Here is a 22,428-nt window from a genome sequence, read left to right on the forward strand (position 1 = left end):
CGAGTATATTATTATCAACTTTAACCTAAGCATTTTAGCCAATGATTTGAGCTAATCAAAGTTGATAGATCAGTTAGCCCATCAAGTTTGGATTGTAATATTTGGTATCAAAGTCGACTTAGTATTTGAACATAGTGAAGAAGCTCGAGTAGGAAAAAACTATCCGTAAATAGAGTCAAAGGACTCATCACATCGTGAAGCCACCATTAGACTACGACTCACATGTATCATACATGGTTTGATCTAGACTATGCTATGCCTTGATGAGGATAGCAAGCCCTTAAGTGAAAAAAATTATAATACTTCGATTAGAGCTTAGTAGAAAATGATACCTAGAAATATTATAATATAATATTTAAGAATAATTACTAAAATGAGAACTCAAAAGAATATATTTTTGTATTTTTCATTCCATATTATTATGATGGCTATGTATGAAAAATAAATAAATATTTAAAGAAAAATGACATAATGGAAGAAATGATAAAGAAAGAGGTGCTTGATTGCATTTAAAGAAATGGTGGTATAGGTGAGGTGAAAGTAAAAGAAGATATAACCTTTTTTTCTTCCAAGATATCATTTTCACAAAAGGAATATTTTTTACTTGGGATAATTTTCACATTCACTGAGGAAAGAAGAAACCTGTTGATGCCTTCTACTGGCAATTCATGTTGACAAAGAAGCTGGAATTTGCTGTATATTCTACAAATCTCATTGCAGGGATGTGATGGAGACTCACAGTCTGCAAGCCTTCCAGCAATGTAAAAGGGAGACCAGTTTAGTTTTGGGAGGAAGAGAACCTGTAGATTGAGTTTGATGAGCCTTTCACACCCATCCAAAACAATCTTGTTTGCCTCCCCTTCCCAGAATGAATTCCCTTTCAGATGTTAATGTTGTTGTAGACAGGCAAAGTGTCATGTGTTCTATTCCAATCATTTATGTGCATGTACTTGTCATTTCTCTTTTATATATTGAAGCCATTTTCTTGAGTCAAAATCTTTGAAATCATAGTAATTATCCTTCAATGGAGGTTTTCTTATTATCATCATCCTTCATGTCAGAAAAACAAAAACAAAAGAAAAGAAAAGAAAAGAAAGACATGAAGTCAGATTTATCTGAAAAATAAATATTCTTTATGTTCTAGACAAAGCATGAGAGAGATAAATCTCAATATGTTTTTATCCTTGATGCTGACTGATCACATGAGCAATATGAGCCTCCTTTAAGAGTTGCTACTATTGCATATAAGCACTGGTATAATAAATATGTTCTATTTAGTGCAAAGCTAATTGTTACTGTTTCCCTTCATTTTCTTGGATCTAAGGTGGGTGCAATTGACATATAGGTTAAATTATTATGTTTGATTTAGTAGATGGTAATCACTGACCTCAACAAACCATGCCCTTAGTTGGAAAGTCAATTGCTGGTTGGTGATTTACAAAAAGAAATAGATGAATTATTAGCTTCTCTTTCATATCATCTCAAACCATAACCAAGCCATACTACAAATTTACGAGACATGCTTTTATTACATTAGTAACAATTGACAAAATACACCTTAAATTGATGTACCAAACCCATTTTCTAAAGATTAAGAGTTAAAAAAAATAAAAATAAAATATATAATACATATAAGTTGAGATGTAATTTTATATTTTTTATTAAAAGAATCAAAATATAATAGTTCCTCATTTATTAAATATAATTAAATTATTTATACTATATGCATACTTGCTGCATGGATGATTAAGAACATGCAATTCCTCCTTGTATATTCTAACCTCTATCCAAAATTATGATTGATGTTGGGGAACCTTATGTCGTGGCCAATGGATCAGCATAGTTTGGTCCAATCTCGAATGCATAAAGTCACCCATGAGGATGCTCGAAGGGAGGTGGTTGGTGTCAGGTTCGATTTGAGGCTTGAGTGATCAGCATGGTTTGCTCTTCCTCTCCCATCGGGTTGCTGCTCCTTCCTCATCAAGTTCCTACACACGGGCCGAAGTCGAGAGAGGTATTTCTTGACTTGATCTCTCCAAAGTCTAAGTCAGTGTTAAGTGGTGTTCGGGGGAGTTTGAGTGTTCAAAGTTCCATCCTTGACACTGGTCAGGAGGTTAGCTTTTATACCTGTGAACGAAAGTCGTTCATACATGGTATGCTAATGGCCGTTGATTCCTCGGACGATCGACTCATACCTTCCATGCAGGTGTCGACCTACTTGCACTGATCGACATCATACGACATCGTTCCAAGTTTTCCAGAGCTATTCTGTACTATGCGGTGCTGTCTTGTATGACTTTGGACAACGCAAGAATAAATGATTGTCTCATCCAAATCCAAGGTATCGCATCGATGCAATGCATCATATTAGTCCTAAGACTAATATGCCGCGACTATTGCCGCGACGATAGTAACAAAATATGCCCAATCAATTGATAAACAAAAGTCATGGGTAAAACACTTTGTTCTAAGTTTACATTTAAATGCACAAAGTGAAGCAGTGGTGTAAAACCTGTAGAATCACACATATCATCATCATTTCAGAAAATAAAAACATTTGTCGTTGTTGTCTACTAGTCTCGATGGCCTCTTCTTTTCCTTCCTTTGTGGATTAGGGACAGCACCCTAATAACTTTAGAAGCACACTAATAACTTTATTTATTGTATATGATTCCGTACTGGTATCGATTACTTACAACTATAGATCCATATAGTTTGTAAGAAGACATTTCTAATGTTGGTGGTGACTGCCACCATTATTATTCTGAAACGAGCTAATTTATAATCGTTTAATCAACCATAATTTAAATTAACGACAACAAATTCGTGTAGATATTGCTTAATCTCATAAGAAAACTATTTGATACCCCTATACTATGATTTATGTCGATCAAAATCATCTATGCCCATCGAATCTCATAAGTTAAAGAACTGTGACACCTCCAAATATAATTAAACATCTCTACGATTAGGCTTAATTAATCTTATAATGTCAACATGACATCATCAATATTTTTTATTTAAAAATTAAAGATATAAAAAATATGATGAATAGAGACAAATTTTTTTTTGTTTTTTTAGTTTTGATTAGATTTCGGAAATTTTACCAAACCATAGTAATTGGCAACAATATTTATGAATATAATATTTTAGCTATGATATGGGATGATCTTGTCGTGATTATTGTAAACAATTTCTATCTCATATTTGCAATTGTGAAGTCAAAGATGGAGAAAAAAAGTCTCTGATGTGTCTTTCGGAGATGAGATTTGGGCCAATCTTAATAATTATTTTAAAGAATTAATCTTTACAACAACAAAAAATCCCAACATAGGAGGCCCACCAACTTGATTACCCCCCGCTCCTCTATCTCTCTCTCTCTCTCGATCGACCCACCTTGGCCCTCCCTCTTTGCTCAAGTCTAACAAATGGAAAGAGGCTTTGGGAAGGGGAGAGAGAAAGCATACATCCACGTTACAGGGAGAACGCGCTGATAGTAGGCGATAAGAGCAGTAGTATTATCGACATACCTGCAGGAGGAGGAGGAGAAGAAAGAAGTGATTCAGCTCTCGTGCATGGAACCGGCGCCGGGGGCACCCGGCGGAACCGGTGAAGGCCCTTCCTCCTCGTCCGACCCCGCCGACCCGGGTGCTGCATCGCCGCCTCCTCCTCTTCCTCCACGACAGGAGCAACAGCAGCAGCCGCCGCTCAGTCGGTATGAGTCGCAGAAGAGGCGCGATTGGAACACCTTCCTCCAATACCTGACGAACCACAAGCCGCCGCTGACGCTCGCGAGGTGCAGCGGGGCGCATGTGATCGAGTTCCTCAAGTACCTGGACCAGTTCGGGAAGACGAAGGTGCACGCCGCCGGGTGCACCTTCTTCGGCCAGCCGAACCCCCCTGCGCCCTGCGCGTGCCCCCTCAGGCAGGCTTGGGGCTCCCTCGATGCGCTCATCGGCCGCCTCCGCGCGGCCTACGAGGAGAGCGGCGGCCGGTCCGAGTCCAACCCCTTCGCCGCCCGCCCCGTCAGGATTTACCTCAGGGAGGTGCGGGAGAGCCAGGCGAAGGCCCGGGGCATCCCTTACGAGAAGAAGAAGCGTAAGCGAGACCCGTCTGCGGCCACCGCTGCCTCGGCATCCGCTTCCGCCGCTACAGTACCCGAGAAGAATTCGGAAGCTGGGGGGGAGTCTTCCTCTTCGGCTCTGCCTGCTGCCGGTGGGACTAGCAGTGCTACTACTTCAGCGGTGGGCGTTCGACGGGATGGTTCATCATCGACCTCATGACTATAAATTCCTCTACTTTAATTGCTCCCTTCTTATGGGATCTGATGCATTAATGCCGGTAAGATCACATCCCATATGCTTTATTTCGTTACCAATATATTTGATGGACGAAAACAAAATAGGAATCATATACATATTATGTAGATAATTCTCTACATTAAGTTGATAAATGAAGGTGTCAGAGAAATTAAGCTGGAGTAAATGGATCTCTCTCTCTCTTCTCTTCTCTCCTTACTCTCATCTAATCCAATTAATTGCTCCACAGTGTGGCCAATTGAATGTTACATATTATGTTTCTTTTGTGTATGTGTTAGATTAGAGCTGTATACATGCAGCTAAGATATGAAATTTCCTGTGCTTTTCTAAGATATTATGGTTTCAGGTAAATGTGAGGCAATCAATATTTTGCTTTTGATCAAATTCTTGTCTCTCCGATGATTTGAAGAATGCAGTCACATTCCAGTAGATATTCCATCATCAAGCACATTGCAGATGTTTCATCCTCTTTGCTCAGGAAAACTTTGGCCCTCAAAGCACTGACACCAGCAGATTCTCCCCCTCGTTGCTCTTCACACCCCCAAAGCTTTCCTTTGTTTACTTGTTTACAAAGTAGAGTCACAGACTCACAAACTGCTGTCCCGATTCCTTTCTCCACCCCTCTTTTTCTCTTGTTGTCATTCGTTTTCTTTGGGATAGCTTTACGAGAGACGTGTGAGTTGCTAGTGACTGCTGCAACACGCAGCAACACAAGCCATGACCTGTCCCAGGTTTGTATGGTCGGAGGATTACCCGCACGAGCAGCCACCTCTTCTAACACACTAAACAGTCTTACCCTCTTCCGGTCCCAAGCTGGCTTCTGCACTCTTAGATTTGATCTCTGTTAATGGAGCTGTCTTACCGCAGGCATACAAACTCGATCCCCAGTTTAGTATAAGCCACCCTTTTCTTTGGATCTGCAACTTAATCGCTCCTTTACCGACAGGTCCAACAGTATCACTATCCGGCTTTCCATTCAAAACACCCTTTACAAAGATGTTAACAGAACATGCGGTGGTGTTTGGTGGGGAAGTAAAGCAGACGGGTTTGGCAAGTCGAGAACTTTAGTTAGATTTTGTGCGGTAGTCCAAGTTTTCTAGATTCTATTGACCTACTAATCCACTTACTTCTTCTACCATTAACCCAAATACTTCGACATCAAATAACAAAGCCGTTTTATATGATCATTAGTCAACAAGAACATGAAACGCCATACTAAGTTCAGATAAGTAAACTTGATCTGCTTCTGTCACTTGAACCTTCACTGTTTACACAGAGATGTATACTTGATCCTTCACTGTTTACACAGAGATGTATACTAACTTGTCATAATCTCTCCACCACCAAATCATCATGACGTTAGAGTAACGTTATACAGTAACGGGGGGAGAGAGAGAGAGAGAGAGAGAGCATAAGGATAAACAATACAATGTGGTCGACGGTGTAGAAAAAGGAATAACTTGGCGTGTCTGCATTCGACCGAAAATTATTAGTTCATGTGGAAGCAGCAAAGCGCGGCAGCAGAGGCCGTCGTACGAACTGTAACTCCGCCTTACTGCCCTAGCTTTTGTCGCCCGCTTTAAATCCCAGTGGCCAGTTTAGGGGGGGGGGGAGAGAGGAGGGAAGAAGCTCCAACTTGTGCAGCCAGCGAATGTGCTACAGCGGGAAAGAGAACAAAACAGATGAAAGCAAAAACACGTCGGCAACATTATTGTGCCTCTCATCATCCTTCTCATTGGAATATATCACCTTTAGACAACAAGAACAGCATCAGCCTCCATCCAATGGAACACCAAACTGCGCTCTCTTCTCTTACCATTTCACCGGGAGGTGACAATCCTCTCTCTCTCTCTCTCTCTTACGAGGTAAGAAACACATGACCTATGATTTCTTGGACTTGTTCTTCGTCGTGCTTGGTTCGTGGAAAGGATAGAAGACGAGTCCGGCACACTGAACCTACAAGCATTATAAACCTCATGTTGATTGAATGATGGGGATCGAAGACATGAAGGCACGTCACAGCGTCCACCTTGTAAGATAAACAATTCGTAGAGGAGTCACGTCCAATGATGTGGTCTTGTCTTGACTTGATATATGATTGCTCTAACGCGTCTAATCTAATCTTGTAGATGCGCCAATAAGCGTAGTGCGGTTTGAATACTTGCAATAGTCTTATATTTATTCTCATCACACCGACACCGACTCCTTTGGATTCTAATGTTCATTTAAGTGATGAAGAGATCACTATTTCAGAGTCGTTTGAATTTTTTGTTTTCTTTTTATTTCTCTTCAAAAAGGAAATTAAAGAAGAATTATTGATGGTTAATTTGTGGCATATGGGTACAATTAAGTTATTTAATTTAATTTGATAGTGAAGGTTAAGTTCTTAATTTAATAAATATTTGGAGTTTTATACACTTGTTTTTTTTATTAGAGCTTTCTCATGTTAAATTAACATTATTATTTTTGTGAATAACGACTTAAGAAAATATATTATGTCGCATCTAAATTAATTAATACATCATTTCACAAGTGATATGTCTTAACTTCCCGTCTATATATAAGCGTTGCACATGTCATTCGATTTAATGAAAATACTTTTTTATTTTTTTAAAAATATAAAGGCATTTACATGAGAATTTATAGTATTGAAAAATAATTACATACCGCCATTTGGTCATGTGGTCGAGAAAAACAAAATACTCTCTTTTCTTAATTTATGTTGAAATTTAGAACGAAGAAAAAGATAATATGTTTCTTTTAAACTAATAAATAAGAGAAAATTAAATCAATTTTAGCTTTTTTTTATTTAGATGAAGATTTACTTTGAAATAATTTGGAAAAAGGAAAGAAAATTTTGTTGACCATATTATATACCCGTCGGAATCTACCAAGGTGATAAGGTCATTTAGTCCCAAATTGATTAAGGAGTATGAAAACCAAGGGCTCATAAGTTCATTTGGTCTCTCTTACCTTTAAAGACGTCATTTAGAGTTTTCATGTTTCGAAAAAACAAAATCATACGAGTACACCCATTGTTCAAAGCTAGACAATTCCTTACGAATCTACGAGGACAAATGATCCCTTATGACAAGGGAAGGACAATTGGCAAAAATATAACATGCTTTTCTACTAAGATTTGATTGCATGGTTATCACTGAATAAACATTATGAGAATCATATGCTTTGTATGTTTGCTATTTCAATTAGTTAGCTTTTTGGATCTTATAGGGTGTAGACAAGCAGATTTTTAATCTTTATATCACAATCAGAATCTAGATCGTAAAAGTTCTTTAGAATGATGCATTCATATGCCTCAGAATAATCAATTTAGGTCTCTAGCTTTGATGATTTCAGCATATCAAGTGATTGTGTTGGTGAGATCTAACTTAATACTTAACCATACATATGTTATAGGGTTGGTAGGTTGCTGATACATCAGTCTATAACTATCACTAACTTGCTCAAGGAGAAATGTCACTACTAGTTGTTCTTTCTTTGATTTGTCTTATTATAATACAAAAGTATGATGTGCAGTTGTACAGTTTTAAGAAAAGATTTAATTCTTTATAGATTTTTCTAATTGACATTTATCATAGTAATTGTGCAGAGGTTGTTCCTAAGATTTGAACATAGCTAATGATTCCCTTTCTCCACTGTACACAGATTTAGTGATCTTATTGAAGTCCAATAGGCTAAATAAATTTCTGGACAGACTAAAAAAAGGTTTGTCAACAGTCTAAAATCCCACTCAATAGCATTTCATCAAATTTTTTTTCAGTCAAATTCCATTATTTTTCTTCCTTATGCTAATTATAATAAATTTAAGAAACTGTTTTATATGATTCTACATAAATGGGATTGAGCACTCTCTGCCTTATTGAAACATAGTAAATTGATCCCAAAATGCAGTGCTTTTGTCTCATGAACTGATAATTTGTCTTCAATTCCTTGAAACAGGAATGGAGGAGAACACACTGGTCAAAGTAGGAAGAAGTACACTTTTACATATGATAAGAAGGCTCAACAGGTTTTAGGTTGCAAGAAGATAACCTGTTTAGTTGGACAACACAAGAATGTAGTACAAAAGGGAATTAAAATCCATCAAAATTTGCAGTCAATATCTAATTTTTGAAACAAAGTGCAATCATGTATGGATCACTAAAATGGAGGATGCAGCATTCATCAGGTCAAAATGAGTGCCTCAACAGGTAAAAATGCATCCATATACTTGTGTGATATCCCAAGAATCCTACACAAGAAAAGAAGAATGGATGAAATTGCATTGAGAGTGCTTATCATATGAACTGCAAAACTGCAATATATCCAAGTGAACATACAGTCTGATGGACAATAGCCCCAAAAACATCAGAAAACACAAGAAGGTGGGGGTTTACATATGATGCATAACAAGGCACAACAGTTACTGGTCTACTTGAAGTTCTACAAACAACTAGTAGATATTATTACATCCTCAACCTACATGTAATTTGTGAGACACTCTACTATTGCGTATATTTTGGTTGTTTGATACGTATAAAGCGTATAGATCTAATTAAGGTATACATCAGGGCTCGTCTTAAATTGAAGTGTTGGGAGACCAGAGGATTCAATCTAAGATTTTTTAAAAATTATATCAGAATATACTCGAGAAGTCAATTTAATGCTTAAGTAAAAATTATAAAGATTCAATCAAAATACTAAAATAAATATATTTATTCAAGAGTATTCATTTTCAAAAATACACATATGAGGTCTTGTTATATTGTGGTAAGTGGTCATCGGATTAATATTGCTAAATTTGTTGCATCATTAGATCATCAACAAGATCATAAAATTATGTTTCAAACTCGATGATATAAAGTAACGGCAGTCTCATGAGGTTGGGCTGACGTGGTCGTTGGTGGTTGGTTAGATTAAATGTCATATATATTTATCTACAAAATAAGAGCAATTAGCACCAGTGGTCTAGTGGTAGAATAGTACCCTGCCACGGTGCAGACCCGTGTTCGATTCCGGGCTGGTGCAGTTACCATATTTTTGGTGTTTCTGAAGCCAAACTCAGGAAAAGTAAAAAATGGAGCCACTGGGAGGATTCATCCATCACGGCCGTCCATAAACATAGGATTCCTTGCCACCGACGGCTAAAGATTTCGTGAAAAGTCGTGCTTCTCTTGTGGCAGGAATGTTTTTGTCGCCGAATGCCATATACGGCTAAGATGACGCCACGCGTCCTTGCTCTTCTCCCTATCGTCTCGGACTCCTCGGCACCTTTGGAGACTCCTCAGAAGTTCGCATCTCCTTTGGGAGGCAACTGAGTGAGAGAGAGAGAGAGAGAGAGAGAGAGAGAGATGCCGTGCCTTAACCTTTCCACCAACGTGAGCCTCGACGGCGTCGACACCTCCGCCATTCTCTCCGAGGCGTCGAAGACCGTTGCCAGACTCATCGGCAAACCCGAAGCGGTACGGCCTGCTTCCCCCACGACATTGTTTGCTGGATCTCGATGCCATCTTCATGGACACGAAGTGTTCGATGAAATGCTCACTTGGTTTTTGGCGATTGGCAGTATGTGATGATAGTTCTCAAAGGATCGGTGCCCATGTCTTTCGGCGGGACAGAGCAGCCCGCGGCGTACGGCGAACTGGTCTCCATCGGCGGCCTGAACTCCGATGTCAACAAGAAGCTGAGCGCCGCCGTCGCGGCCATCCTCGAGACCAAGTTGTCCGTCCCCAAATCCCGCTTCTTCCTCAAGTTCTATGACACTAAGGTGCGTGATTTCCTTCTCTCTATTATCTATATATATATATATATATATATATATATATATATATATATATATATATATCAAATTGGAGACTTTATGATGCTTGTTGATAGGGATTCGCCTTCTTAATCGTCACTGCCATTCTAAATGGTGTAAATTTCACCAATTTTTGTAGCTCGAAATACTGATGGTCTACCTGGTTTTGATTGGCAGGGCTCAAACTTTGGGTGGAACGGGTCGACTTTTTAGGACTTGTATGGCCTTGGTGCTTTTGATTGAGCATGTTGGGGTCAAATTCTATGCTTAAATAAATATAATGGTCTGATCTGTTCCCTGACTGTTACTAAAATATCTGTCATCTCGGGAAAAACTTATAGACTTTTATGCTTAGCGTCACTATTATCTTTTGCCTAATTGCTTCTTTGGTTGAACTCTTTTTTCTTGGCAATGTTTGTTTTCTGTAATAGCTTATATGGTGTTTTGTAGCATATATTGTTTCTGCAGATAGGCATTTGAATTGACAAACATTCCAGTTGTGCAGCAAGAGTTGTCAAATTATTAAGATGAATCAGGTACAAATTATGCTCTTATGATCCTTGTGAAGCTAGACTCTATCTTTTAAATAAAAAAAGAACTATAATTTATGTTCTGTAAAGTTGTGATCATAATGGGAATCCATATTGGTTTCACTGGTCACTATAAGTTTGTAAATTACAGTGTTAAAATATATGCCACTTAACATGACATGGTACATTAAAATTATTTCTTGATGTATGCAAAGTGAGCTTCATTTTTGTTTGAAATTATTTACAGCAACTTTCGAATATTTTGGCTTGCTCTTACCTATTGTCAGACAATTTTCAGTTTCACTTTGAATTTGTATCATACATCTCACTTTGTATTTAGTACTGCACAGAAATGAAGGACAATCTGTAGCTGTTTCGATTGTCGACTACGGAAAGTGATAATGGCAGCTCTTTAGAAACTAATCATGAAACTTACTGTTTCAATCATAGGTGTACTTCTAATGAGTCCTAAAAAATGCACTTTGGAGATTTGGTCTTAACTCTTCTGCTCGAATCATGTTACAGAGAGTTGAAGGTCAAGCATGTGAAGAATCTGATGGTATTCTTATGTGCAGTATTGGGGCATATAATTAGAAAGATACATCATATACTCAATTTCCTTTAGCATTAGTTTATATTGTTAGGTTGACAAGTACACTTAGCTTCACAATCTTCTAATTGCTTGGGACTGGTAAGTTTATTTCCCATTTGATCTTTTGAGGAACCCATGTTAGAAGACAACAGAGGTTGCAGTCATCATTGATAACCTTAATCTCTATCAGAGGACCAGAGCAGAACTCTAGGAATACATGCTCAATGTAGGTGTTTTGTTTCTGGTATATTGGTTCTAAAAACTCCTGTTCTTCTCCGGTGAACTTGGGAAGAATGCTAATTTTTATTTTGGTGCAGTTAATTTGTGAAGTTTCTTGTTTCTAGTCTGCTTCCTTGCTGTCCAAACTGATTGGAGGCCTGTTGCTTGCCTAAGCTTGGCACCAAATGTGGTGTTAGTCTCCAGATTCCCACTTTTACTCTTATGGCTGCTTTACAATCAATGACTTTCTTTACTGTACCATATGAAACAAAGATTTCTCATGCTACTTCGTATGTGTTCATCTCTGAAGTTTAATTCAGATCCTATATTGACGATGCCATCTTCTGCACTCTTCATTTCTCTTTCATTCCGCCTTATAGCATCAAACAGATGAAGGACAACTACTCACAGATTCTTTGTGCAAGCTTTGCAACCTTTTACTTGCAGATCGTTTATTGACCAGTTGCTACTTGCAGCCATTTAGTCCTATGTTTCATATATTGGCATTTTAATGTGTTTGAGGTATTCTGCATCTTCAATATTTGAACCTCTTAGGTTGTGAAAATATGTTGATCTCTTTTGGGGATAGATGTTCTTTTGAAGATAACCTTTAGGAGGCCCTCGTATCCTCCCTGCCGCCTCTAGGTTTAATTGATTTATGTGTCGTGTATGCTGGCATCCCAAAAGAGTTTATAGGTCAATTACTGGCTTATTGCACAAGGCTTAAATGCAATGATGAATTAACGTAGTTCACAGAGGATACTTCAAAGAATGCCAAATAATAATAATAAAAAACTCTATCGTGATCTGTCCTCCTTATTTCTATGATATATTTTGGAACATGCATATGGTCCTCTGTGCTTATGTTATCAGCAATTTTTGCAAAAGAATTATCATAAAATATTTTTCTATATTTGCTTTTACTCACTTTAAGCACTGTTTGCCTGCTTCATTTTTAAATGGGTTTCTGATAATTTTCAAACAATAATTAAGATAAAATTATATATATCCCTCCAAAATTAACTTTAAGGAGCATATATATCTCCTTGTAAAACTAAAGAATTATATATATATATTTGTATATATATATAATTTTTTTTATTAATATTAGTACCTTTTGAAACTTTTTATGATAATAAAAATTCTAAAATGTTTAAGTTGTTATGTATGTATTTTTATGCTTCTGACTTGTATTAGTGATATTTCGAGTGACATGTAATGCCTATGTCAGAATTTATTAGCGCAAATAAGCTACTTCGAGACCATCGGAACAGATACGTAAAAGCAGCGTATTATCAATCGAGCCAGCCGTCTGTTAATATTCGATAATAATTGATGTCGACATTGATGTCTATTGGAGGAAAGAGCGCAAAAGAATTCCGCGGCCGCCCCATTATCTCACCCAACGCATTAGCCAGGCGTCCCTCTTCTCTCCTGTCCGAAAGAGATCTACCGCCAACCCCAGTCCGCCTTTTCTTGGTGCCCTCGTCCGCCGATGGCATCTGCCCCGCCGCCCATCCTCCCCGTTTCCACGGCCGGCGGCGGCAGTGCCCCCTCCTCCGCCCCGCCGATCTCCGTCCCCGCCCTCCGCCTCTTCCTTTCCCGGTTATCCGACTCCGCCCGCCGCTCCCTCGCCCACCGTCGTCCCTGGTATGAGCTCTTCGATCGCTCCGCCTTCGCCCGGCCGGATTCCCTCTCCGATGCCGCCTCCCGCCTCCGCAAAAACCTGGCCTACTTCCGTGTCAACTACCTCGCCCTCCTCGCCGCCGCCCTCGCCCTCTCCCTCCTCTCCCACCCTTTCTCTCTCCTTCTCCTCGTTGCCCTCCTTGCGGCCTGGGCCTTCCTCTACCTCTTCCGCCCTTCCGACGCCCCCCCCCTCATTCTCTTCCGCCGCTCCTTTTCCGATCGGGAGATCCTCGCCGGCCTCGTCCTTGTCACCCTACTTGTCGTCTTCCTCACCTCCGTCGGATCCCTCATCGTCTCCGCCCTAATGGTTGGCGCTGCGGTCGTCTGCGTTCACGGGGCCTTACGGGTGCCCGAGGACCTCTTCCTCGACGATCAGGACCCCGGGGTTCCCGCCAGCGGCTTCCTGTCCTTCCTTGGCGGAGCAGCCGCTTCTTCCGGGCCCTCCGTTCGCATCTGATGTGGATCCGACGATGATCTTTTCGTAAGACACGGCATGCTCGATTGGGGCTTGAGTTTGCGGCATCGGTAAACATAGTAATTATTGGATTTAGGATTTCTTTTGTTCTCTCAATTTTCGTCTGTGACCTAATATTTCAAGATTGGACTCGATTGGGAGCACGTAGAATACTGGATCTGTGTATCTGATTTCGGGTGAACGATGCTATAACTGTGTTGTTCTCTTATTTGTTGTAGATCTATTGAAGAATTCTGTTGATCTTAAGCTCTTTTAATGTCATTCATCTCAATGAAGTTTTCTTTTACCTTATTGTTTCGTTCACATGCTATATACCTGCAGGTTTAATACTTCTCTACCTTTCGCGTAATTAAGGTGAGATGGTTGACGGTGATCGTATAGACCTAACAGTAGTTGGTAGAGGTTTTGTGGTTTGGCTCTATGCCTCTTATAGAGTTTGAAATTATATATATATAAAATCATTCATGTCATGATAGGATGGTTTTTACTGAAATTTTATTCTCTAGATGTTAGATATTGTCCCTCTAAAAATTGTAAGGAGGAGACCATTGGGCTCAAGAGCCATGTCAACTTTTGTAATTGGTAGGTATGGCATTGTTCAGGTATTTCAAATTTCAGCGATAGCTGGTATGCAGGACACTTTTTCATGGTTGAAACTAGTATATCTCTACTGAATTTTTATAATATATGATATATTAAAGTATGCATCTGATGTATTTTTTATTTTATTTGTGTTTAATTTTGTGTCTTGGTAATTAATAATTATAGATGAAGCATCCATTCAAGTTTCTAAATTTTGCATTGAAAGAGCATTCACTGATGATTGACTAGCATTAGGTTGAAGTTGTAATAGATTGTCATAGATCAGATAACATTTATATATAAGTTCTCATTACTTGCTTTAGTGCTATTAATTTGTTATATTTGTTGTTACGTCGTTATGATACATCTGCGTTGCACCGTATATTACTAATGGAGGAAACATGACATATATAATTTGTCATTCCTGTTTCTTGGTTTTTTCGATTGGAATTGTAGCAGAACTGTGGTTTTCTTGGGCTATGGGTTGTCATGTGCTGGAATAGTTAGTACTAAGCATTAGCAAGCAGTGGCTCTTTGTCTCTATTCAGTTCAATGATGAGATTTTGGAGACTGTTTAGACATGACAGTATTCATTTGAAATCTATCTTGGAATTTTGTAGATACCAACTCAGTAATTGTTGGGAAATCTTTACGCCATGGTCGAGGTGTCAGCACGGCTCGGTCCAATCCCGAATGCGTAAAGTTGCCCACGCAAATGCTTGGATAGTGGAAGTGAGCGTCGGGTCAGGTTGGGTTCGAGCCTCGTCTCTCGAGGCTAGCTTTCTCCCTTGGCAGGTTGCCTGCTTCGTCATCTAGTTCCTTCACACAGGCCGAAGTCGGGAGGGGGATTTCCCGACTTAACCCCTCTAAAGTTTAAGTTAGCGTCGAGTGGAGTAAGAGGGAGTTGAGTGCTCGAAGTCCTTCCCCCTGATGTCGGTCAGGGGGTTGGTTTTTATACCTGCGAACGAGGGTCAGTTATACATGATTTGTTAATGGTTGTCGACTCTTCGGGCGGTTGGCTTGTACCTTACGGGCGAGCGCCGATCGACCTGTATGAACCCGCACCTTGTGGCGTCGTTCCGAGCTTTCCGGAACGGCTTTGCGGTATGCGGCGTCAACTTGTACGACGCCGAATAGTACGAGGGTAAGTGGTCGTCCCGTTCGGGTATGAGGTGTCGTATCGTGTTAGCCTAGAGCTCTTTTGTTGGCACTGTCGTGGTCACCGACCGTTGTCACGTGGATGGTGTTGAAATATGTCATATTAGTAGTATTGCTCAATTAGAGATATTCAGTTGGTTTACTTAAAATCTATGCTTGTGTGAGTTCAACTTACACTTGCTGAAAGTTGCTTCTGTTCATGTTTTTAGTGAAAGAATGGGGCACTGAAGCTCATTCTCTGGTATGGGCTTTCGGAAAATGTTAACAATAGGGTCTGCACTTAGGCTGACATAATTTATTCATAATCTTAACTGGCTCCAAAGATTGTCTGAAATTGTTTATTTACCCTACTTTTAGTATTTTACTAGAGCTGTTTATAGATAAGTCTTAAGAATTTCTATTATGATAATTTTGAATGTTAGTTCTGGATCTCTTTTAGAATATGTACTTTTCCTTGAGGCACTTGGAACAATATCTTATTGCATCAGTGCAATGACTGTCCTCTTGCAAGTTTCCCAAGGAGTAGATTTGAAAATTCAGAAAATTTCAGAATGTGTATATATATGCACACATATATTGGTTAAAGAATGTGTATATATATGCACACATATATCTTAAGCCCAGATCGGGTTCAGGATTTGCTATTCACATAGCTAGTGAACACAACCATGCGAGTCATGAGCCCATCTCACAATTGTCCATGATGACCTCAAATTAAGTGGTGACAGGAAAGTTTGAACTCTGTATTCTCAGGGAGAAAATCCCGACCCTAGCTATTGTCCAAAATCATACTTGCTAAGAGTAAAACCTGTTCTTGAAATCAATCAATGAATGGATTTGATACATTGGAAGAAAGTCCTGAGCAGGAGAGCTTCATGAGATGTTGGGTTAATTCAAATATTGCTATTATGTTTATGAGATGTGTATGTGCCTGTAGCTATCCTAGAATTATTTTGTATGAGAAATGGTTTTCTGCTTGCATTTTGAAGGCTTTATGAGACCTGGACTTGATTGATAAATCTTTATCTCTGGTATGTAGTATTATTTTAGTTAATATATACCATGTAATTACATTTTCATACTTGAAAGGTATCTTTTGCATATAGATTGTGAGAGCTGCCTAAACCTTGGGGCTTAAAAAGCAAGCCATGCAATATTTCAATACAGTGAGGAAATGCAGCTTCAAAGTAAGTTGAATTTTACTAGTCCCTAATGCTGCTTTCCTTGGCTTTAGAATCTGGTGTCCAGCATACAGATAATCTGACTGAAAATTCATTCTGATATATGCTTTCTTTTTTTTTTTCATTTGATTACATGTGTCAGTAAGGAATCCAGTAACTTTAGAATCATATCATGCTTTCATCTTTATAATCAAATCGCAAAGATTGAATGTTATATTCTGTTTTGTTGAAATTGGAATCAACGTAACATTTCCTTAATGTTCGGATTAATGTTTATTGTTTACCAAATAAGCAGACATGAAAGAAACAATTATTTGTGAATGTTATATATTCTTTGCACATGAAAGTTCACTGGCCATATTATTCGTCGATGTTGCGTTTTAGAGAATGACAGCACGTCTTTGCCATAGAACTATTGCCTGTCGTGAGTACCTCGTCATTATGTATTGGCATACATCAACCTTCGAAGTTGGCCCGATATGATTGCCCATGTTATGACATGTACTATTTTAACTAATGGGTGCCCTTCTCGTGCAGCCTATGAACCGAAAAATGGGGAGTGCTTCTCGTAGCCTTCTAACCCTGAGATCACTTGTCCAGTGTGAAGACACTGACACTTAATAGTCATGCAGCAGCTACTAGCCTTCCCATGGCCTAAGGTAAATTATATGTTCTCTCTCTCCCTAAAATTAATTTATGTTTCGTATGTACATCTCGCGCACACACAAGAGTGGTAGGTTCCCCTGTCTTCAGGTAACAGCACTAGCACAGTTCTCTCTCTAGAGTTTCCACACACCAAAAAGTGCACCTTCCAGAATTCAGTCAAGGTTTCACAGACCTGCAGAAAACATGTCGTAGAAAAAGAGGTTTGGTGTACACAAACAAACGTAGGATGTAAAATGACTTGTCTACTCGACGCTGCTTTTTATATGTGGTAGATACTATGAAAGTAAAAGGTAAAAGTGATGCCTTCTTTGGTTGGTGAAAGGGCGAAGTAGGCAGAGAGAGCGGTGTGAAGGGTTCGTTGGACTGTTCTTTTGAGCTCCAATCATCCATCACTTGACGCGATAATGGATGTTTGGAGCTCAAATGCTTGCACCGGAACAGTGAGCTTCAAATGAATTTGATTTGGTGGATCACCACAATGAAACATAATTACAATATTGTGAATAAGAAACACAAACATACAACATTCCGTTCTTATATCAGGCTATTATTACATGATACCCAGCCGCAGCGATGACAAGAACATACGGTGTTTCCCTTCCCGGAGCAACAAGTGGATCTCGAGCAGTCTCCATCACGGTTTCTATTCCCTTTCCTTTCCATAGTTGCGGTGTCACACCGAGAGGAACAACCCTCGGGACGACGGTGTGCCGCCAGGTACCCATGGCGCGCTTCTCCACCATCTGATGACCCCCCAACCCACCGTCCCCAAATCACGCAGTATCTCCTCGGAGGAAGCGGTGGTGCCTCGTGATGCTTGCCACTGCTGACCATGTACTGTTTTGTTTTCCATGTGCAGCCTCGTCCCCCCCCTCGGTCACTCTCATTTCGTTGTCAGCTACAGTAAGGCAAGGACGCTGTTGGCCGCTTGGCCTCGATCGGCTCCGTGTCTCGCCCTGCCTATATTGGGTTACCCGTCTCATCAGCAAAAGAGACTTCCTCCGGCACAAACTACGCATCTCTCCATTAACACCCCCGTCCTCCTCCTCCACCTGCAGCAGTCTCAGTCTGACTCTGGTGGCCCGTCAGGTCTTCTTCAGATCGCCATGCCACTGTATCGAGCGCAAGTTTGTCGCACTGCTGTAGACTTTGGTTCCAATTTCACCTGTCCACCAACCAGTCTCTTCCGTCTTTCTCGCCTTCCTTCTCCCCTGCTGCCCGCCTGCCTCCCTCCCACTATTTTATGCCTTGGATTTCAAGAAATCATCCCTTTAACATCTCTTGTGTAGGGTGGCAATGCGTGATTTAACTTTGGCTTTTGCTACTTTTACGGAGCTACTTTTCCTCTCATCCTCCCAATATTGAATACTTTCAGATGTAGAATTGGAAATGATGCTTTAAGCTATATATATATATATTTGTGAATGGAGATAAGGGGAAAAAGAAGTAGTCACGGGCCACCCATGTCCCCTGAGAGGCTCCACAAAAAAACAAAAGCTGTACAGGACTTCCATCACGCCATCATCATAATGTCACAAACCCTCCGGCCGCAACCATTCAATTCCATTCAATTTAACTTCCCACCTCTTCTCCCTTCTCTCTCCTCTCAAACTTCCCCACCTGCCACTCCTCCTAAGCTGATAAAGCTCTGAGAAAAGACCCAACGCAGGCTTACCTTCACTCTCGTTTCTCTCGTCTCATACAATGGAGCCATCTCAAGCAACCCCTGAGCCCGTCCCTTCGCCCAAGCCTGCCACCAAGCGGAGCCTTCTCAGCTCCCTCATGGAGGTTGCTGCCGCCGCCACCACCGCCACTGCCGCCCTGCAGCGCTCCTCTTCCTTCAAGGAGGACTCCTACCTCGCCTCCAGCCTCAGGTCCTCGGAGCTGAAGGCCCTGCAGGAACTCAAGCAGCTCCTCTCTACCTCCACCAAGCCCATCAGCATATGGGGCGTCCCGGTAGCCCCCGCTGGCGGCGGCGGCGGCGACGAGCGGGCGGACGTGGTGCTCCTCAAGTTCCTGCGGGCGCGCGACTTCGACGCGGGGCAGTCGCACGCCATGCTGCTGCAGTGTGCGGAGTGGCGACGGGAGTTCGGCGCGGACGGGCTGGCGGACGAGGAGCTGGTTGGGTTCAAGGAGATGGAAGGCGTGGTGGCGTACATGCACGGCTGGGACCGCCGGGGCCACCCGGTGTGCTACAACGCCTACGGCGTCTTCAAAGACAAGGCTATGTACGACCGCATCCTTGGTGACGCCGAGAAGCTGCAGCGCTTTCTCCGGTGGCGCGTCCAAGTGATGGAGCGCGGCGTCGGCCTGCTCCAGCTCCGCCCCGGCGGCATCAACTCCATCATCCAGGTCACCGACCTCAAGGACATGCCTAAGCGCGAGCTCCGCGCCGCCTCCAAGCACATACTCTCCCTCTTCCAGGACAACTACCCGGAAATGGTGGCCAGAAAGGTATGTCCATGGCCAATCTTCCTCCTTGTTGCCTTCATTCTCTCAACAATCATAACATGCCCTGTAATCTATGTATGCATCAAACGCAGGTGTTCATCAACGTCCCTTGGTATTTCAGCGTGCTGTACGCAATGATAAGTCCATTTCTGACAGACCGGACGAAGAGCAAGTTTGTGATCGCCAGAGAAGGCAATGTGGCGGAGACACTCTACAAGTAAAATCACTACATTCTCCCCCTTTCTTCTCTGCTCTCGAATTCTTGTGCCATTTTCTTTTGTTGACCCTGAGGACAACTGGGGTTGCAGGTTCATCAGGCCAGAGTTTGTGCCGGTGCAGTATGGAGGGTTGAGCCGGCCGGGCGACCTGCAGAACGGCCCTCCCAAGCCGGCCACCGAGTTCACCATCAAGGGCGGAGAAAAAGTAAACCTCGAAATCGATGGCATCGAGGTATTCTCACACAACCAAACCCCTTGGTCGCTTGTCATTGTTAATGGTAGCACACCATTTGTTTTATCCGGAAGCAGCACCTTTGGGACTCGACTCTCAGCCATGTGCTCGCTGCACATGAAGCCATACGATGCAGTATTCGTCCTCTCGAGTCGTAGATCATTGTAGAACTGATTTCTTGGTGGATTGGCTCAGGCAGAGGCCACCATCGCATGGGACATCGCGGTAGGAGGATGGGACTTGGACTACGGCGCCGAGTACGTGCCGAGCGACGAGGGGAGCTACACCGTTGTGGTGGAGAAGACAAGGAGGATTCCGGCTGCGGCCGACGAGCCCATCCACGACGTGTTCATCGCCAGGGAGGCGGGGAAGATGGTGCTGTCCATAGACAACACCAGCTCGAGAAGAAGAAAGGTCGCGGCTTACAGATACTTCGTCCGCAAAGCATCATCCATGTAGTCGCAGCATGAGAGCCTTCCCCCCTTGCGTCTAGTTTACTTGAGATTAGTTCAGGCATGAGTGGCTGCGTTTTATCTTTCGTTGTACGTGTATTATAAGAAAATCTAGTCTCTTTTTCCGATCTATGTCGGAGAAAAGTGGATTTGAATCCATAATTATTAATATGCTGACTTGGGGTGGCTTTCTTGTAATGCTTCGTTCTCAGATCCAATTCTAGGGATGCATGCATGCTACAACATATCACAATCTTCAACATTAGAACTCGGATTCGGCGTTCAAGCGCATGTGTAGGCGTTTGTCTCACACGCTCCCAGTCCGATCCCGAAGCGGCGGTACTCTCTCACCATACGCGCCGTAGATTTGTCGGTATCGGCCATGCTTCTTCTATATGTGCATTGGTTTTGAAAGATGTGAAGGGGATCACGAGCATCTGAGATGGACGGTGTGGGGACGTCTGCTATGGCGCCTTTCACGCCTCTCGAGAGGAGGCAAGAGTGGCCTTGGGGCAGCGAGAATTACGGTGACTTTGAGTCGATGCACGCCACGCCGTGGTCTCCTCCTCCATTGCGTTGGTCCTGCCTCGTCTTTATCTCAGAGGGAGGAGGTCCCTACCGTCTCTTCTCTCTCTCTCTCTCTCTCTCTCTCTGACTTGCATGCTCGAATTGTAGTTGGGTGATTGGACTGGTCGAGGCATTTCTGCTACACTTGTTTAGCTTTTGTCTGTTTAAAGCTGGTGAAAGCGGACGCCGCGTTTGAATGCAGAGCGCGAATCCACGCGAAGAGAAGACTGCTATAATGTGTGTGCGTGGGTGAGAGCGAGAGAGAGAGAGAATCCGATGGATCGGCAGCAGATGGATTTTATTTGAAACGAATTGGGATTAATATAATAATAATTATTAATAATAATAATATTATTATTAGCGATTTGATTTGAATAATTAATAATGATAACGTTCAAATTTTAAACTGAATTCAGATATATTTTTTATCAATTAAAGATGGATTTGAATAAATACACGAGTTGGCTGATTTGGTCGTAAGCTTAAATATGACACGACTTTTATGTAGAAAGCAGTCAAAGAATCGGCTTTGACCAGCCTTTGTGATCTTCTCTCTCTCTCTCACTCTCTGCACCGCCGTCTATCCGACGGAGCTCAACTCCAATCTTAAATTCGTGAATCTCAATGAACATTTACATAATACATTTTTCTTTACATATTTCTTAATAAACACATCAATATATCTGACTAAATAACAAGATCGATCAACTATCATTTAATGCTTTAATTTATACCGTACCTCTAATCCCCAATAGCGATAAAAAATGGGGACATTAGAAATAACATGTACCAATATGCTAAGTAATAAATAAATGATATTTTATACATGAACTAAATACCAATTAAAAGGGAAAAAAGATTGCCAATTTGATATTAATGTATACATTATATTAATAGTAGATAATAATTCCAGAAGCATAGAATGTTACTAAGATATGGTAAGTATCGGACAGACATGGCATTCGAATGTATACTTGTTAGATCTCGCTTATCAATGTTGTTGCATGATAAGTATATGTTACATTAGATATGATGTCACGTACACTCATATATAAATAATCATCTCACTTCACAACAATACAGCATCATGCATGAAATATCGTCTGACAACACAAAACAAGTAAACTTGTACGCTCATTCGGATGAAAATAGATACAAATATGTCATCATCGTTGTAATTGATAGCAGATAAGATTTCTTCAACTATGAAGAAATTTTTTATAAGAAAAAAATTAGGAAAGAATTCAATTGAGATATTATTTTATGTGCATCTCACATTAAACGAAATTTCATTTTCATT

At 41.1% G+C, this 22,428-nt stretch overlaps 4 protein-coding genes across 5 annotated transcripts; all 4 read left to right on the plus strand.

Moving 5' to 3' along the window:
• The first annotated feature begins 3,375 nt into the window (after positions 1–3,375).
• Positions 3,376–4,523, plus strand: LOC103984177 (protein G1-like7). The gene has a single exon (XM_009401628.3). It carries the CDS (start codon positions 3,576–3,578, stop codon positions 4,281–4,283), a length of 708 nt encoding a protein of 235 aa, XP_009399903.2. The 5' UTR covers positions 3,376–3,575; the 3' UTR covers positions 4,284–4,523.
• Positions 4,524–9,582: 5,059 nt separating this feature from the next.
• On the plus strand, positions 9,583–10,497 carry LOC103984178 (uncharacterized). The gene is made up of 3 exons (XM_009401629.3): positions 9,583–9,781; positions 9,886–10,086; positions 10,297–10,497. Exons 1-3 carry the CDS (start codon positions 9,671–9,673, stop codon positions 10,330–10,332), a joined length of 348 nt encoding a protein of 115 aa, XP_009399904.1. The 5' UTR covers positions 9,583–9,670; the 3' UTR covers positions 10,333–10,497.
• Positions 10,498–12,796: 2,299 nt separating this feature from the next.
• On the plus strand, positions 12,797–13,907 carry LOC103984179 (PRA1 family protein B2). The gene has a single exon (XM_009401630.3). The coding sequence runs from the start codon at positions 12,956–12,958 to the stop codon at positions 13,601–13,603; it is 648 nt and encodes a 215-aa protein (XP_009399905.2). The 5' UTR covers positions 12,797–12,955; the 3' UTR covers positions 13,604–13,907.
• A 599-nt stretch (positions 13,908–14,506) lies between these two features.
• LOC103984180 (patellin-6) lies at positions 14,507–20,759 on the plus strand. Of its 2 annotated transcripts, none has more exons than XM_065108205.1 (6): positions 14,507–16,548; positions 17,080–17,201; positions 17,774–19,662; positions 19,752–19,876; positions 19,968–20,109; positions 20,305–20,759. In XM_065108205.1, the coding sequence occupies exons 3-6, from the start codon at positions 18,913–18,915 to the stop codon at positions 20,566–20,568; spliced, it is 1,281 nt and encodes a 426-aa protein (XP_064964277.1). In that variant the 5' UTR covers positions 14,507–16,548; positions 17,080–17,201; positions 17,774–18,912; the 3' UTR covers positions 20,569–20,759. The 2 variants fall into 2 exon arrangements, with proteins under 2 accessions (XP_064964277.1, XP_064964278.1); XM_065108206.1 differs by having other exon boundaries at positions 18,068–19,662.
• Positions 20,760–22,428: the final 1,669 nt, after the last annotated feature.

The sequence above is a fragment of the Musa acuminata genome, chromosome BXJ2-5 (assembly GCF_036884655.1).
Source record: "Musa acuminata AAA Group cultivar baxijiao chromosome BXJ2-5, Cavendish_Baxijiao_AAA, whole genome shotgun sequence".
Lineage (NCBI taxonomy): Eukaryota > Viridiplantae > Streptophyta > Magnoliopsida > Zingiberales > Musaceae > Musa > Musa acuminata.